Source organism: Pelodiscus sinensis, chromosome 10, assembly GCF_049634645.1.
Source record: "Pelodiscus sinensis isolate JC-2024 chromosome 10, ASM4963464v1, whole genome shotgun sequence".
NCBI classification, from domain to species: domain Eukaryota; kingdom Metazoa; phylum Chordata; order Testudines; family Trionychidae; genus Pelodiscus; species Pelodiscus sinensis.
The window spans coordinates 47,234,888-47,254,013 of record NC_134720.1 but is presented as its reverse complement, the minus strand read 5'-3'; the positions used below and the strand labels follow the sequence as shown (position 1 = coordinate 47,254,013).

Here is a 19,126-nt window from a genome sequence, read left to right as displayed (position 1 = left end):
TCCTGCAGAACTACTTGGTCCTTACCATATACCCTATAACAGGGGTCTCCAACCTTTTTGAGCATTAGATCACTCTTTGACTTTAGGTGCAATCCAAGATCTACCTCAAATATAAACACCCTTGCCCCACCTCCTTCCCACCCCTTTTCCAAGGCCCTGCCCCGCTCACTCCATCCTCCCTCTCTTGCCCATCCTTACCCACTTTCACCAGGCAGGGGCAGAGGGTTGGGGTGCAGGCTCTGGTCTTGGATTAAGGGATCTGGGGCATGCGAGGGGCTTTGAGCTGCTCTGGGGGTAGGCAGTTGGGATGTAGAGAGGATTCTAGGTGCAGGCGCAGGAAGGGCATTTGGATGCAGCGGGGCTCAGGGCTAGGGCAGGGGTTTGTGGTGTATTGATTGGCTTATCCACCATGAATTTATCTAGTTCTTTTATAAACCCTGTTAAAGTCCTTGTCTTCACAACATCCTCTGGCAAGGAGTTCCACAGGTTGATTGTGCATTGGGTGAAGAAACTGATCAGTCTCGACTTGGTTGTGAGAAACAGCGTAGGAGCATTCAAGGGATGGAGAGACAACAATACTCAATGTTGTGTTAAGTTTTCAATAATAAGTTTTCATAGGAGGGGGGGTTCATGACTGGGGTACGAATTTGGGATGTGGGCTCCAGCTGAGCACTGCTGATGGCTCCTGGGTGGTGGCGCAGTGGCGCGAAGGCAGGCTCACCCCTGCTCTGGCCCTGCACCACTCCCAAAAGCAGCCAGCAAACTGCATCCCAAGTCCTGTTGTGCCCCCTCTCTGCTCTGTGGAGAAAGGATACAAAGTGGGAGGGGGGCACCTTGACATCAGCACTGCCCCTCCCTCCCTTGCCCTGCTCAGCAGGAAGCTCCCCAGGGGGAGGGGCAGCTCAAAGGGCAGGAGATAAGCAGCAGTGCGGGGAGGGCACTGGCGATTGACAGCCTCTTGACCAAACCTGGCAGGATCACCTCCTCAGAGACTCCAAGATCTACCAGTCGATCCCGATCGACTGGTTGGTGACCACTGCTCTATAACCTCAGACACCCACTCCCACCTGTTTTATCTCCAGGAGGCATAACAAATCCCTAGGATATTGACAGGATCCACTTAACTTTTCCCAAAAGGATCAACACTTGCTAATGGGGTGGAGGGGTGTTTGAGGCAAATCCAGCCAGAGAAGAAAATTGCTAAAGAAAAGCTAGATTATTACACTGAATGATACAGCAAATAGGGATGCATGACAGGTTGGATTACAGAAGTCACCTTGGGGCTGTCACCCAGTATGCTGGTCATGCACTTAGCCTACCTACCACCCTATCCTGCTGGGCCAGAAGCTCTGGTCTCCCCCAGCCAAGGCACAGAATTGGGGTAACAGCCTCCCCCCGAGTAGAGCCACACAGACGCTTGTCCAGTTCAGCTTCGGGAGGGCTCAATTCTAAAGATGTCAACAGCACCCAGGAGCACGGCCCCGAAGAGGACCAAACCCCCAAATAAATCCCTCATACGCTGTATAAAAGTTTTACGCAGAGAAAGCTTGTAAAGTCAGCCCTCTTGATCCGTGAAAGAGAGCGCTGCACAATGGTTGCACCCCGCCCAGTTAACAATTATTAACATTGGGCTTGATAATAAACAAAAGTGTGTGTATGAAGTATAAACAGTAGGATTTAATGACCGCAAAGTAAATGACTACACCAAAATAAACAAAACACACCAGCTCATCCTAATACACTAAGGGTACGTCTAGACTACAGAGTTTTGTCGACAGAAGTTTTGTTGACAGATACTGTCGACAAAGCTTCTGTCGACAAAGAGCGTCTACACTACATTCAGTTCTGTCGACAAAGCAAGCTGCTTTGTCGACATGGCAATGTAGACGCAAGGACAGTTTACATGCAATAACACCTTCTGTCGACAGAACTCTGTCGACAGAAGGCGTTATACCTCGTAAAATGAGGTTTACCAGCGTCGACAAAACTGCTGAGTTCTGTCGACGTTATGTCGACAGAACTCAGCGGTAGTGTAGACGTAGGTATAATTTTGTCGACAAAAGTCCACTTTTGTCAACAAAACTCTGTAGTCTAGACACACCCTAAGAAGCTTGTTACATGCAAAGTCTTACCCTAACAGTTGTTCTACTCCTCTTTCATAAGTTAGGCAGCCTCCTTTCTGGGGCCCACTCCTTCCCCGTGTTCAGTCTTAGGCTGGCGTGGCCCGTGAGCCTAGGCAGACTAGGCAGTGATATCACGGAGCACCCGGGTGCCCGATGATGAAGTCCTGGCCATTGATGGCCATGCAGGCGGGGGTGCCGATCGTGCCTTCCGCCTGGGGCGCCAGCTGCCGCAGCCAGTCTCAGGCCGCTCTTGGTCTTAGGTGTTTCCAGCAGGCATTTTGGGGAGTAAGGGGATCTCCTGGCATTTGGCCACTATTTGAAGGCTACGTCTTCACTGCAGGCTTCTTGCGCAAGAACTGTTTTGCGCAAGAGCGCATCCACACTGCCATGTGCTTTTGTGCAAGAGATGTGCTTTTGCACAAGAGCATCCATGGCAGTGTGGATGCTCTCTTGCGCAAGAAAGCTCTGACGGCCATTTTAGCCATAGGGATTTCTTGTGCAAGATACCCCTGTTGCCCGTCCACATTAGCCTTTTTGTGCAAGAGCTCTTGCGCAAGAGGACTTATTCCTCTTGGGGAGAGGAATAACTCTTGCGCAAGAAGCCCTCTGTTCCGAAGCTTTTCTGTAAATGTACTTGCGCAAGAATGCGTGTGCAGTGTAGACGCTCCACAAGTTTTGGCGCAAGAACTAGCGTTCTTGCACAAGAAGCCTGCAGTGTAGACGTGGCTCTATTTTTTGGTTTCCCACCTTTATATCCCTTTTGTCCAAGGTGGGAATTCTTCGTATTCAGTTCAAACTTTTTTCACCTTGAGTGTAAAAGTACAAGATCCAAAATAGATTCCAGCATCAGGTGGCCTGGCCACATGTCTTTGTAGGACCCCCCACAGATTGGTCTTAAATGGAAAACAAACCCATTTACAGATGATTGCCTTGAGCACCAGGCCATTATGTCCCCCTAGTATTACGAATAGCCCTCATTAGTACATCTAGAATTCTAAACAGATTCACATTTCATTTTTCTAACTTCTCATACAAGAATAATACAGGCACAGAAATAGATTAGGCACGTGCTTCAGGTTGTAACCTAAAAAAATGACATGTCACATGATGCATTTTACCCAAAGTGTCTTTGAGTTATGCATGTTCACAGTCATAAGCCAATTTTCATAAAGCATGAGGGGGCATGACTGGATGTCTCATGGATTTGGTCAAAATCTGGTATTTCAGATTTCTCATTGTGTTTAACCCTTCATCTCCATTTTGCTGCTCAAGTCATTGTGTGTTCCAGCTGCTAAGAAAACAACACTGCCCATTTAAATGTGTGTTATTTGCATAAGTACTTCCCTGTTATCATAGGAGAAAATTTGTGTTGATGTTCTCTAAAATATACTATGGGACTTATTTGGGGGAAGTTCTATGGGCCTGTGTTTTACAGGAAGTCAGACCAGGGGATCACAGTCGTCCCTTCTGGCCTTGGAGTCTATGAATCTGCAGCGTAATACAAATTCTTTCTTTCATTATGCCTTTTCTAGTTTTTAGGGTGTGTTGGGAAGGTGGCTTATATAGGGGTTAGAGCAGGGAAGTAGGAATCAGGACTGGTGACACCACATGCATGTGAAGTAATTTCTCTCAACAGTGGTGTAAATGGGGTGTAAATTACAGAATAATTAGGCCATCAGGGTCTAATCTCTAAACACGCCTTGCATGCTTTATGCCCTCCCTATCGCTCGCTTTCACTGTCTGTAAAATAAATAATATTTATCTATATATCACAGGGGTGCTCAGATGAAAGTGATGGTGTATAATATAAATAAATACAAATTATTGGCTTTGTTGGAACCCACAGGGTCTAACTCAGAACACAGTTTGGCTGTACACACAGAAAGTAAACAGGGAACCTAGGAGAAAGGATCTAAAGTACAGTGTTCTCGCTCTCAGTTAATACATTGGGTTTGGATTCATCATTACAGATCATCATGTTAAATTCTGTTTCTGATCTACATGGCTACATTGACAAAAGTCAGCTAACCCGGGAGTTAGGGGGGACCCTGGAATATGGCCACAGTCAATGGATACACCATCGAACTGTGAGTATTGTCTTTTCTATTCATTCAATTCTGCATCCTAAGGTCCCAGGGCTATAATGTCAATTTAAATATTAAAGCATTATTCTCCGGTTAGGGTTAGGCCTGTGACTTTTAATAGAGCAGAATGGAAGCTACTCATATAAATCAACTACACAAGGGAAGGAGCAAAGCCCTTCCCAAAATCTTGCAGGGGCTTGGCTAGTCAGGTGTGTGAAACTTAAATCCCAGGGCTTCTCCATAGAAGGACTCCAGTTCAGCACAGCAAGTTGATGCTGTAAAGCAGGGGTGGGAAAACTTTTTTGGGTCGGGGGTCATTGACCCACAGAGAAATCAGTCGGGGGCCGCACACAAGTGAGAAGCAACGTGAGATGCCCTTGACTAAGAAGGAAAAAGATACTCCCCACATTCCCCTCGCAACCAGAGCCTGGGGGGGTGCCCAGGCTCGTAGATTTTGTATGTTCCAGCCCTGTGGGTAGGTAGCAGAGGGGATAGAGCGCCTGCGTGGGCTCCCCAGTGCTGGGGGGTCCCTAATCCTCAGAGTCCAGATCTAGGCAAGCCGGGGGCCGCATCCGGCCCCTGGCCCTGCGGTTCCCCACCCCTGCTGTAAAGCAATGTGACTTGAACACATAGCTAATGTTATGCTTGTACTTAAATGCTTTGCTGAATCAATGCCTAAGAACCTCACTTTAATGACAATCAAATATCCCTGTGTATGAGAGGGGAAAACCATGTAAACCATTGGATTTTATTTTCCTTGTTTTCATTTCTTGGCTGTATAAAAAGGTATGACAGAGCGCGTCTCATTTCTTCAACGACCCAAGAACAGTAGGTCACAAACAATTGTAACGGGAAGGCACAAAGAAAGACTTTTCTCGTGACCTTGAAAGAACTCTTCCTGGCTTGGATGTTTAATTCTTCCTGTTGGGTTCATTAGTGCATTCCAGTGGCTGACCTTCTGGTCTCCCCAATACGTTATGGTCTAGGAAAGGATGGCAGCCGCAAAGACCTTAGCCCAAATTCAGCAGTGTTAAGATCCGAAGTATTGGTTCATCGTCTTATGCAGAACAGAGCAAGATGCAAAGTTGGACCCTGATCTGGAAAGGGATTGATTTTTCTGGGGCGGTCAGTGATGCAGAAATCCACCCAGGCAGATCTGCTTGTAGAACTGGGACTAAGAGGGATGTTTGCAACCAAACCCTTAAGTCTGAAAGTGTTTTGAATGGACCAGTTGGCTTTGACTGATCTCTGTTCCTGACCTCCAAAGCAGGCTTAAAACTCTCCGAAGAAACGTCTCAGAATATTTTTTCCTGGTTCCTTGTGACAAATTGCATCACAAAGGGTGTGATTTTTCTCATGCAGGATGTCTACCCGTTGTTCCTGCCTCTTGCATTTTTATAGGCTTTTAATGTCCCCTGCTATGACGTTCTGGGTTCAGCCCTAATCAATAAAGGATTGTGTCATCGCCTTCCCTGAAATTCTGGCTGCTTCCAGTGCTGTGCAGCTGTGGCTCACAACCTACAGACAAGCATGCAGGTCACATGCTGAGCTACAGAAAAGCATTTAGCCAACAGACAAGCATGCAGGTCACACCGTGGCTTCCACCGCCCTGTTGCTGTTTGCAGAGTGACTCCAGCCACCTCCCTCTCCGGGTCCCAAATTTCTCCCTGCAGAGTCTAGCTGTCTCCCGAGACACAGGCAGAAGCAATTACTTTTGCTCCTCCTTTACAGAAACAGAAACAGCTGCTTATCTTGTCTGGTGTTAACAATCTCGAAGCACTGCCATGACTCTTTAATAATATCAAAGTGTGCATTTTACTGCCCTTATAAAGCTGGGTTCCTTCTCCCTGAAGTCATGATGATCTTGTTTTCTGGCTATTCAGAGCCATGATCTGATTTTCCATTCTCTTAGGGTATGTCTATACTGCGGAGCTATTTCAGGGTACCAGAAGTACCCAAAATAGCTATTCTACATCTGTTGAAACAGCCCATTATTTCTAAATAGATTTTGAAATAACGGGCGGCTTATTCTGATGTCCTGGTAACCCTCGTTTGGAATAGCGGAATTTCAGAATAGAGGATTATTTAGAAATTTGGTGCTATTAAATAACCTGTTTCGAAATACAATCTAAATAAGCTACGCAATTTGCATAGCACAGCACAATTTGCATAGCATAGCACAAATTGGTAGCTTGTTTTGAGCTAAGGATGCTGTGTAGACACCCTTGTGGATTTTTTGTTTTGGAGAAATTGACCAGAAAAGCTATTCTGTGCTTTAAATTCATATCCTGCATTATTCTGGAATCACCTCCTTGTGTAGACAAGCTGCACTGGCACCCGATCTTTTTATCTTCACTGACTTCATTGGAGCCACTCCTGTCTTCCACCGGTGTAAGAATGAGATCCTGGTCCTGTTGAAATCAGTGGGAGTTTGGTCACTGGTTTCAGTCAGGCCAGGGTTCTCCCTGCACTGCAGTGAGAAAAGGATCAGGCTGCCGCATCTCAACTGTATTGAAGACAAGAAGTTGTTGCCCCTTTGGGAAAAGGGAAAACTTATGGGGTTATTTGTGGGCTTTGCAAATGGTCACAATCTTGCAATATCATGTCGTTTTTTAAATAGATTTTTTTTTTTTTAGCTAAAGGAATGTTTATATTGTAAGAACATTAGAGCGGCCAGACTGGGTCAGACCAAAAGTCCATCTAGCCCCATGTCCCATCTTCTGACAGTGCCAGGTGCCCAAGATGGTATGAACAGAACAGGGAATCATCAAATGATCCTGCCCTTATCATCCATCTCCAGCTTCTGATCAACAGAAGCTAGGGGCACCATTCCTGCTCTCCTGGCTAACAGCTATTGCTGGAGCTATCCTCCATGAATTGATCTAGCTCTTTTTTGAACCCTCTAGTTCTTTTTTTAATCCTGTATATTGTGTATTAGGGACAGATGAACAAGTATGTGGTATGCATACTGTGTCTGTGTTTGGAGAGGTGGTAATTAGAGGTTTTCTCTGCCCTTATTTATCACTGTCCCGCAAGAGTTGTTTCACCCTCAGCCCATAGCATGCAACTAGCGCAGTTGTCAGTCTAGAATTGCAGTCTTCGGGAGAGCAGAGACACTCTTACAGCAATCAAGCTAGCAACTCCCGGCTGTGGATTGCACAACAGGCCTGAGCACAGCTGTAATCAGCTGGGTCAGAGTGTCAACATTCAAGAGAGGCAAAGTAGGAATCACTATCAGCGATAAGAAATGCAGTCTCTGCTTGTGACTAAAGAAAATAAGACAGTGCTCTTATAACTTGAAGGGAAAAAATCCCACGCAACTACTTGAGGCTAGATAAAAAAGCTTTTTTGTCACTGGGGATGAGTTGGATCAAAGTATTTCACATTGAAAAGCTATGGGAGTGAGTGGTTTGAAGTGTTCACAGGCTTTTTTCTATAGCCTTCATAACACTAACTTTTATCTTTAAAAAAATAAAAGAAAATATAAGAATATAAGAACGGCCTTATTGGGTCAGACCAAAGGTCCGTCTAGCCCAGTATCCTGTCTCCAGGTGCCCCAGAGGGAGTGAACAGAATAGGTTAATCATCAAATGATCCCTCTCCAGCCACCCATACCCTGCCTCTGAGAAACAGAGGCTAGGGAAAATGCTACTAAGTATTGATTGGCTTATCCACCATGAATTTATCTAGTTCTTTTATGAACCCTGTTAAAGTCCTTGTCTTCACAACATCCTCTGGCAAGGAGTTCCATAGGTTGATTGTGCATTGGATGAATTGCAGTCTCGACTTGGTTGTGAGAAACAGCGTAGGAGCATTCAAGGGATGGAGAGACAACAATACTCAATGTTGTGTTAAGTTTTCAATAACAATGTGGGCACAGGAATGGAAGGCGATGACTGTGGGGATATTGTTTCAGGTGCAGATGGGCATTCTGGATTTGTGCATCTTGTTTACATGAAATGTACACAGCTACTCGCCCGTCAGTGAGGATCCGATTGCAGAGACATTAACCACGAAAGGCATTGCTGAGTACTTCAATGTCTGCTCAGACTAAACTAGACCTTACATAACTGCTTTCAGTATTGGGGAATAGTCTAGTTCTAATCTTGGCTCTCACTTTGTTGCCTTGTGGTTTTTTAACAAGTCATATTAACTCTGGGAATTTCCCCAGCAGGGAAATGGAGCATTGTACTTGTTGATCTACCTCATGTCATGATGTGCTGCCTGTATTGCCAGCAGGACTTGTGCCTGGGACCTTCAGCATGGCAGCACCGAACTCTGCTGCTTGAGCTAAAGGACTCACTCCGTTTGCTAGCAGCAGTAGTAACCTGTTATCCCATAATGGCCCGTCCACTTGAGGGAGACATGACATCCCTTACCAGGATGTTACATTCATCACTTCAAAGCACATACACTAAGAAATATTACAGGCTGGGCCTCTATAGTCTGGACTTCCCTTGTCTGACAACATCCATGGTCCAGCTTCTCCGTGGGTTTTCCCGGGCTGGAGCACCCGCTGGGAAAAGCCAGCCTGCACACAGCAACTCCTCCTCCACCCTCCCAGAGCTTCTAGAGCTCCTCAAATAGCTCCTTTGTGGTGTTCAAGCGTAGGGAGGGAGTGGGAGGAGCAGAGTCAGAGGGGACACTCGGGGGGAAAGGCAAGGTGGCTACAGAGCCTCATGGTCGGGGGCGAGGTGTGCAGAGGCTTGGTGCGCTCACACAGGGCTGCGCTCCTGGCCGCCAGCCACGGGACTCTGCAGTCCCCCTGCCTCTTCTCCTGAGCCTCCTGCACCTGCCCCTGCACGGTCAGTGCTGATCCCTCTGTTGCCACCAGCGTAGAGGCCCGCAGCCAGTGGTAGCAGAACGGTCGGCAGGGACCTCCCCTCGTCCAGCAAGTTCCCTGCTTTGGAACTGGTCAGGGCCCGATGTTGCCGGACCAGGGAGGTCCAACCTCTTGACCTGTGAACTAACCAGTTTATGACTTTGTATAATGCTGCTGCTGTTCCAGGCCATTGAGAACTTCGCAATGACTGTGAAAACGACAGCCCAGATGCTACAGAGCTTTGGGACAGACCTGGCTGAGACCGAGCTTCCCAACGATGTGCAGTGCACAGAGGACCTGCTCTCCTCCCACACAGAGCACCACGACAAGCTGAAGGTGCGTAACGCGGCATGACGGCCTTGTCCCGAGGGCCACGGAGGGTTTCCCCAACAGCAGCCTTGCTCTCTGCAGAGAGGAGCGAAAAATAAAGTGCCATTCTTTTTTTCCAGTGGCCACATCACTAGTAATTGCCTAAAGCACTTTAGGAAACTACAGACAAACTAGAGGCCGGGCCAACAGATGCATTAGAACAAACGTCCCAAATCCATGGGAGCTTTGCCACTGACTTCTGTCCAAGCAGGAGCAGATAGTCAGTGTGCTGTGGAGACGGCTCTAGCAGGTAGCTGTGCTAGAAGGATGCTAACGAGCTCTTTGAGTTACTTGAAGTTAGCACCTTCTGTCACACAGCTTTGCCTTCGCTTGGCAGACTTCGGCGTTCAGCACTCTGAAACCAGGCATGACATCAGCATATCATAGACTGATGAAAGCTAAGGTTGGCACCCATCCGGCTTTCACCCGGACTGTCTGGGTTTTGCTTGTGTGTCTGGTGCCTTTGACAAGCCCCGATGTCTGGGGTTTTTTAATCTGTGGAAAAGGTTGCAACCCTGCATGCAGGCTGTTCCCGTGGCTCATGATCACACATGGAGTGAAGGTGTAAAGAAGGGGGAAGAGGAGAAGGGATGGGATTCTGGGGGAAGAGACAGAGTAGGGCCAGGGTCTATCCAGTTACCAGCCATTAGAAAGGTGGCTACCCTAACGAAAGTATAGGGCCTGATTCACAGCTTTGTGAAGTCAATGGAAAGACTGCCACTGATTTCAGTGGGATTTGGATCAGGCCCTTAGTTTGGGGATAACTGAAGATAGGCGCATGCCAAACAAAGTAAATCCATGTCTCAGGAGCTTTGCTGCAGAAAGCAGAGGCAGATTGCGTCAGCTAAACTAATTCATGTGCATCGCTGGGGGAGGAAAGTACAGGCAGTCCCTGGGTTACGTACAAGATAGGGACTGTAGGTTTGTTCTTAAGTTGAATTTGTATGTAAGTCGGAACTGGTACATATTGTAGGGGAAACTCTAGCCAAACATTTCTCCAGAGCTCAGTTTTATTCTCCCACACCTCACTTCCCTCAGTCCTTTATTCTCAAGCTGAGGTGAGAATCTCCCTGGTCTGCTGGGGGGGGACGCTAGCTTCATGTCTCCCTGGTCTGCTGGGGGGAAGCAGCTAGTGCGGGGTTGCCTCACCCCGTTTGTAAGTAGGGATCCGATGTAAGTCGGATCCATGTAACCCGGGGACTGCCTGTACATTAGAATTTTGTCTGAAAGAGGGAAGCACTAAAGCCAAATTGAATTTGTATCCATTCACAAAAAGCAATGAAACAGCTTTCTGCCATCTTGCTATTCCCTCTTCTTGAACTCCTTCTGCAGGCTCTGTAGTGTTCGCAAATACCTATCTCACCCTCTCACGCCTGCTCTGTTCCGTTAGCAATCCATCACCTTGAATTGTTTAAAATAAAGGTGACTTTCTGGGGGCAGCCCAGCTCAGCAGGACAGGGAGAATGAAGCCCAATGAGAGACAACTGTGGGAAAGTAGCAAAGACTAGCTCACAGAAATCCTCACAGGACTTTAAAATGCATTTCAGAGCAATTTTATGCTCTAGTTCTTTTCCCTGCTAGCCCACTTAAAAGGAGCTGGGTTCAAACTCAGCTGCAAATTGTACAGGGCTAACAGTAATACTGAATCAACCTCCTTCTAATCTTTGCTCCATACACATTTTAAACAACTGCTCTCCTAGTTCCTCTACCCTGTGTATTTATCTGCCCCCCATTACCACAGTACCTAAGTGCCTCACAATCTTTAATGTGTTTATCCTCACAGATCCCCTGTGACGTTAGGGCAATGCTATTATCCCCATTGTACAGATGGGGAACTGAGGCACAGGGACATCAAGTGACTTGGCCAGGATCACATAGGAAGTCTGTGGCAAAGCAGAGAAATGAACCGTGGTCTTTAAGTACCAGGCTTCCCTGTGGTGTTCAATGATCACTTGCTGCGTAAGGCACTTGTAAGAGATCTGCTTTATTCTGGTTCTAGCTGGCTGTGCATAACAACAATATTCTGCCTGGGAAATTCAACCCAAAAGACACAGTCCTCAGCACCTCACACCCTAATCATTACACCATCCTGCCTCTCTTGCCTGCCCTTACCCCAGGCTCGGGATTGAGACCCTGGCACCTGTTGAACTTCTTCTGTGGATAGCATTGGAAGCTGCTACTGTGGCTGAACAAAAGTTCAGCAGAGCTTTGTTCTTAGGATGGCTGAATGGGGGCATTTTCCAGTCCTGTAAACAGTCTAACCTACGTGTCTGAAAAGGCTTGTCTTCAGTTGTTGGGCGCCAAGCAATTGTATTTTCAAAATTTCTAAAAGCATTTCGTTTAGAACTGGAATGGCAGCTTTTCCTGATTATTTTCTTGTTGACAGCCAGCTTAGAGGCATAACTCTCACTCTTTTAGTGACAGGTTTTTTCACAGACTCTCCAGGAAATCCTCATCAAAGCCAAGTGTGATCATGGTAATAATGAACCACACCTCTTTTATTCTTGAAGCAAGGAAGAGAAAATGTTAAGCAAAACAGCAGACGTTCTAGAACAGTGTTTCTCAGCCTTTTTTTATAAAGTGCCCCTTAACAAAATTATAAGTACTGCCAGGACCTACAGTTTTCAGAGCACAACATTTTTTTTTCTACTACTGCAACATATTTATTTAAACAACTTAATCGTAGCCGGGCGGGCGATGAAATTTTTGGGTGTAAAAAGTACAAAAATAATAAAGTGCGGTAAAATTTAACAAAAATTCAGTTTTCTCCAAATTTCAGTTGTGTTGATGTAACCTCAGGGTACTCATACCACTGGTGGAGAAACACTGTTCTAATGGTAAACTGGTTTGCCTCTGTGATTTGTTATGCCTTCTGTGCAAACTACTGGGTGTGGTTCACAGTCCCTTGCAGTGGCACTTAGATCACTTAAAGCAAGAGATAAGAATAAGTGAGCACTACAGCCTAAGCTGAGAGCCACCTGGCTTCATAGCTTAAGCCGGTGTTTCCCAGCCAGGGTTCCGCAGAACCCTGGGGTTCCCCAGACCATCGTCAGGGATTCCGCGAGTAATCGTGGAATAAATAAATATTTTTTTTCTTACACTGTAAGCTGACATATAAAACAGCTCTTGACAAATACATTTTCTTGACAATAATTTAGCAGTAATTGAATTGCGCTCTCCACTGTCAACTTCTTCTGGCCAAGCAAACGTTTTCATAGGTAGGGATTCCCTCGGGATATGAAAAATTATTTTAGGGGTTCCTCCATGAGAAAAAGGTTGGGAATCACTGGCTTAAGCTGTGGAGGCTCATGCACTAAGCTGTAGGGGTCCCAGGTTTGGTTCTGTCTGCCAGTAGTTACACTTGCATGGGGTCTTTTTAAGAGAGATTGTGCTGTTAGTGGACCCTGGGGATTTACCTTTTTTGGTAACTTGAAACTAGCCTTTCATTTCCCAAATGATTGGGAGTCCAATCTTGGGGTTTTATAGCTATTTCATTGCTTATAAATAGGCAAAATAGTTGGTGCAGAGGAAGGTGAGACCTGTTGTTTACTTGGGATAACAACAGTTTGTAAAGATGCGAAAGGTTAGCAGTCATAACTAACCCTATGGTTGCCATATGTGAGGTTAAGAAGGAATTTTTTCCCAGGTCAGATTGGCAGTGATCTTGGGGTGGAGGGAGGCTCTGCTTTGCTCTGCAGTGTGGATCACTTGCCAGGATTATCTAGATATTTCTCATTTACTTATTTCCATGCCATTGTGGGGGGTCTGGAGCACTGTGGATGCTCCTCAGTCCTGCCTATTCTCTGCCTGTGGCACACAATAACTTAGTCTCCTGTGAGCGTCAGTCTAATTCTGGTGGGTGGGCTTAACGTGGGGTTGCTGCTAGGTGATGTTGGATGCCTGTGATATACAGGAGGACAGATGAGATAATGTACTGGTCCCTTCTGGCCTTAAACTCTATGACTGAAGGAGAATTTTGGCTAGTCACAGACCCAGAAAACACCAGTTATTCTGTCCCTCAAGAGACAGCCAAATCATTATTGTCCCTGATTTGCATCTTTTCATTTCTATGCAAGCCTCTGAATGCAGCTTCCTTGACAAGCCACCCCTATATTGTTACAAAGACCAACCCCTACAAAAATACCCTCCGTTGGCAATGGCAGTGTGTCTCCATTACGAGAGATAAAAACAACTTAACTGGGATTTGGGAAAACCTTATTTGAACTGGTGTCTGTGTTTGCTCGTCTCTCTGCAGGATGAGCTGAAGCTGGCTGTGAAGCAAGGGGCCACCCTCCTGACATGTATAAGAGAGCCGGTCACGCGGAGCTCCACCAGCAAACTCAGTCCAGATGAGCTGGAAAATGTTGCTACGGTAGAAAGGTGGGTGCTGTGGGATTGCATCCTCCAGGGGGCTAACTGACCTGCTGAAAAAATGCAATTGTGATTTCAATCCTAATTTGAATCATTCCTTTTAGGTAGTGTTCCTGTAACCATTCATTCACCATTAGTGTAGTGGAATATGCTACTGCATGTTCTGTGTGAGGAAGGTCTAGGTAGGAGCCATTAATTGCTGAAATTAACAAGGCCAGTTCCAAAAGACACCTTGAGCCTCCTTGGTCCTATTTGGTGAGGTTATTGACTACAAGGTCCAAGAGTTAATGTGCAATTTTACTCTCCTCCTCATGCCTTTTCCAACTCTCCTAATCCAGGTGGGTGATGCCTAAAATACACTGCAGGCACCTACATGCATGTTAAAACATAATGGCTGCGTCTAGACTGGCATGATTTTGCGCAAATACGTTTAACGGAAAAGTTTTTCCATTAAACATATTTGTGCAAGAGAGCGTCTATACTGGCATGTGCCTTTGCGCAAAAGATTAGCTTTTAGCCATCGGGCATTTTAGCCATCGGGCTTTCTTGTGCAAGAAATTAATGTTCCTGTCTACACTGGCCCTCTTGCACAAGTATTCTTGCGCAAGAGGGCTTATGCCTGAGCGGAAGCATCGAAGTATTTGCGCAAGAAGCACTGATTTTGTACATTACAAAGTCAGTGTTCTTGCGCAAATTCTCGCGGCCAGTGTAGACAGGTGGCAAGTTTTTGCCAGTCTAGACGCACCCAATGTGCATGTGTGTGCCAGTGGAAGCAATCAGCAGATAGAGGAGCTCACCTTAAACATAGGTGCCACCTGCAGTGTTCCCTCTAAGCTGCTTAATCAGCCCCGCCTAGTCAGGGCTCAGTGCATGGAGCTGACTGGTTGGGCGGGGATGATTAAGCAGCTGTAGGCCTGTGCTGCTGCACATCTTAGAGGGAACTCTGGTCATCTGTATCTGGAAAGGGTTACAGCTGAGAGAGACATCGCAGGTCAGATTGCCACAGCTGGGCAGGTGCTCCCAAACTGGTGGCATATTCTGTTATTAGATTTAACCAAGCCAGCAACAAATATGTTGCTGGTCCACTGTACTAGCTCACCAGGAAGGCACCTGCAATCCCCTGGGGTACTCCAGCCTTTGTTATCACCCAGGCAAACTGGACTTCTGTGATGAAAGATTATTGCAACAAAAATCACCAGGCATTAGGTTCTTCCAATCCCAAAGGATTGGTCACTCACCCCAGGTCAGGATCTGACCAAAGGCAACACAAGCAGCTAGTTACTTCAGTAACTAAGTAAACTTTATTAGCAAAAAAAAAAAAAAGAAATAAGAGTTATTCAGAGGTTTAAAGCTGGTGAGTTACATTCCAGGTAAATTTAAATGTGTAAATCTAATTTAAACGTGTACTGCTTAGGCTAGCTCCAAAATGACATAGGCTACGACTACACTGCATCTCTCTTGAATAAAAGCCTATGCAAATGAAGTGCGGATTAACATATTGTCATGCTTCATTTGCATAATTAATTAGAGGCTGTTTTTGCACAAAAGGCTCTTTTTTGCGTAAAACCCCCCTCTTGCGCAAGAGCCGTTCTTCCTCATTTTTTCTAAGTGTAGACGTAGCCATACAGAGGCTCACATTCTCAGCTCTTTTTGCTATTCCTGAAGGGCTAACCTGTGGGTGTTTACCAGACTCGCAACAAGTTTGAGTTACAAATATGTAGCAAAGTTTTGTAACGTCACAGACAGTGATGACACACATCTAAATAGGATAATAATACTCAGCAGTTTACAACTTTTCCAGCAATACCTTACAAGGCATACTTTGCACAAGATTTATTACAGTTTTGAAAGTGGTGACCTTATTAGTGTAGATGGTCACCTTCCCTTCTGTACAGCATCACATGGGGTAAGGAAGATTCTGCAATGTGCCTCATCTGCAGCTGCAGTCAAGATGGAGATGTCCCAGTTCCCTCCCAAAGGGAATAGTTAGGATGGACCAACATTGTCAAGGCTGGGCTGGCCCGGCCCTGGAAACTAGCAAGTAGTGTGAAATGCCAGCGATGCTCCGGTTTTGGTGCAGCAGAGGGACTGTGTTCTGAGACCATGAGCCAGAGCACAGAGTCAAACGACGCCTGCGGGAAACGCATCCTGCTTTGGAGAGGGGATAGAACGAGGTATAGAACGTGTGTCCTTGCGTTTCAGTTTATCCCACAAAGCTTCTGGTGGAACTGGCACTTGCGCGGGATAATCAGGTGCGAATGGCTGTACCTTGGTTTGTAGCTGTCCTGCCTCACTGTTGCTGATTGTTGTCTCAAGCCTCCTTCAGTGTGACTTTTAAACAACTGGCTTATGCTGGGCTATGAGCTAAAGATGGTGAGGAGGTTTTCAACCAGGCCTGCTGATGGCGGAGGGCTGGGGCTCTTGGCTACTGCTACGGTGATGGTGGCCGGAGGCCGGGGCCCTTTTAATTTGCCTTTAGCCCCTCCCCTTTCACCAAAGGCTCCACTCCTTCCACCTAAGGCCCCGCCCCTTCTGTGGTCACAGAGTCACGTCCCCCACCTTGCCCAGATGCCCGTGCAGGCTGTCGGCTCCCCTGTTTTCAACTGACTTCTGCTCACTGCTCAAGTTGTTAGTGCAGTCAACAACCAACCTTTGGAAATGACAGGCACTTGCTGTAAAAGTCAAAAGAACAATAATATACAAGCAGAGCACATTTACAATGAGATAGTGTTGTGCTAAAATAGGGGGCAAGTTGCAGGCTTAGAGCATCAGTTAACTGCATCGGGGGAAGGACGTTTTCCACACCACTCCTCACTACGGCATTGCACAACTGACCAGGCAGGTTAACCTCCAGGTCCTGCCTTGGAATAGTTCCCTGCCACTGGTGGGATACTGGACTTGATGGGCCAGTCTGGAATGATAAGCCATAGATGCATGAGTGAAATGTACACACGTTGCACAACGGTGGAATAAATTCACTTTGTTGAAGAACTAAGTGGAAACGGGCAAGGAGAGAATTCATCCCCCTAAGCCAACCTGCTGTGCGTTGAACAGTTTTGCAGCAAGAGGGATTGCAGCTAGTTCCGTGTAATCACTAACTCATTGGTGAGCCCCCCTCCTCTGGCCCACTGCAAAACTCCCGTCCACCTCTGCATTAGCAGAGTCATTGTGGCATCCAGCTATGCCTCATACACGTGGTGAAGAGTCACCAACACTTCTGCTCTGCTTCGAGGACCCTTCTGTAATCCCTAAATCACCTGGCTGAATGACACGTTCTCTGCATAGCTAGCTAAGTAACCTACAGCGGAGTCATAAATGTCAAGTGATTTTCACTCTCCAATTAATTTCTTAACAGGTTATTGGCTCAGCTGGATGAAACAGAAAAAGCCTTTGATCAATTCTGGTCCAAACATCACCTAAAACTAGAACAGTGCCTGCAGCTGCGACACTTTGAACACGATTTCAGAGAGGTATTTTACTTATTTCTTTAATATAGACTTTCCTTTCTGGTAAATAGTCTCAAACGTCTCCAGATCGCTCTTCTAATCATTGTTCATCAAAAAAAAAAGACATCTGTACAATGAAACAAGAATCACATATTCTAAAATGAAACTCCCACCCAGAGATCACATGTTACCTGGGCTGTGTCCAGACTCAGGGGTTTTTTCAGGAAAAGTAGCCTTTTTCCGAAAAAACTTCACCTGCGTCTAGACTGCAGCTGCGTTCTTTTGAAATTAAATCGAAAGAACGCGGCTTTTCTTTAGACGGCGGTAAACCTCATTTCACGAGGAAGAACGCCTTCTTTCGAAAGTGCTTCTTTCGAAAGAAGGCGTTCTTGAATGTAAATAGGGCTTCTTCGAAAGAGAGCATCCAGACTCACTGGGTGCTTTCTTTCGAAAAAGCGGCTTGCTCTTTCGAAAGTTCCGCGTGCAGTCTAGACGCTCTCTTTCGAAAGAGGCTCTTTCGAAAGTATCTTTCGAAAGAGCCTCTTTCGAAAGAGGCTTGCAGTCTAGACATAGCCCTGGTATCTCACGAAGCCACCATAAGAAAGAAAGAATAGAGAGATACAGGGACAGGAAGAGCCCACTTAAGAACATAAGAACTGCCAGGCTGGGTCAGACCATCTAGCCCAATGTCCTGTCTTCTGGCAGTGGCCAGAGCCAGGTGCCCTAGAGGGGATGAACAGAACAGGTAATCACTAAGGGCATGGCTACGGTAGGAAATTATTTCAAAATAATTAAATTTGAAATAACAACTCCCCAAATAACGATTTTGAAATAAGCTTATTCCCCAAGGAAAACAGGAGGTCAGATTTCGAAATCACTAGCCCGGTAGTTTAGACGCTCTACTTATTTCAGAATAAGGAGGGTTATTTTGAATAACTTGACCTGGGCCAAGTGAGCCTCCTGTTGCCCATTCCCAGTTTCTGAGGCTAGGGACATCATCCTGGCTAATAGTAATCGATGGACCTATCATCCATGAATTTATCCAGCTCTTTTCTGAATCCTGTGAAAGACCTGGCCTTCCCAACATTACTACTTAGTAGAATCATTGGGTAGCCTCATGCAAAGTGTTAGCACCTAGAAGGAATTTACTTTTGATAAGGAGATGATACAAAGCCCGTTGAAGTCCATAGAATTATTTCTATGGACTTCAATAGGCTTTGAGTCAGGTTTTATTTGCACAACTAGAGATGGTTTAATGCAGAATCCTTATGTTCCACACAGTGGTGACTGATGCCTGCAGTGGGAAGGAGGGGCAGGGAGGGGGAATGCGGGGCACCCCATTTAGCAATTAAAATTGGGGGGAGGGGATTAGGAGGGCAGTGCACCTCCCAGGCATGTTACCATGAGTCACTTATAGTTGCACACCCTTAAATGTGAGTGGACCCAGCCCAGTAAAGCATCTGGCAAATGAACTGAGGCACACACCCAGAGTGACTACAGAACAGTAGAAATCACATGCAACGTAACAGAGTGAACAGAGCGAATACAATCCCCACTTTGTCACACAGGGGCTGGTAGGGGAGGAGGAATCAGTCTAAGGAAGGGTGCAAGCACCTCTAGCACATACAGATGGGAGAAGACTATGTTTGCCTGTTCATTGCATATGACTTCTACCACTGCATACAACAGGGATGGGCATTAATTTTTGGCCCAGAAGAGGCAGGGCCTAAAATAGAAGAGGCGGGGCCAGGATGCTTCTGGGCTTCCCCACCCACAGACCATGATTGGTCTGGGGGTGGAGAAGCCCTTACCCCCCCCCCCCCCCCTTCCCACTAAGTACCCATGCCACTGGCAGGGCGGGAAGAAGTTTCACACACTCCCCCACCCCCAGGCCAGGGCGGGGGTTGGGTG

At 46.4% G+C, this 19,126-nt stretch overlaps 1 protein-coding gene across 6 annotated transcripts in view; it reads left to right on the top strand.

Moving 5' to 3' along the window:
- The window catches only part of MCF2L2 (MCF.2 cell line derived transforming sequence-like 2), a 316,634-nt gene that overhangs the window by 109,836 nt on the left and 187,672 nt on the right, over positions 1–19,126 (top strand). For all 6 annotated transcript variants that reach the window (XM_075938056.1, XM_075938058.1, XM_075938055.1 and 3 more), the window contains exons 6-9: positions 4,094–4,210; positions 9,216–9,365; positions 13,654–13,778; positions 17,125–17,239. In XM_075938056.1, coding sequence (XP_075794171.1) covers positions 4,094–4,210; positions 9,216–9,365; positions 13,654–13,778; positions 17,125–17,239 — 507 coding nt within the window. The remainder of the gene's footprint in view (positions 1–4,093; positions 4,211–9,215; positions 9,366–13,653; positions 13,779–17,124; positions 17,240–19,126) is intronic.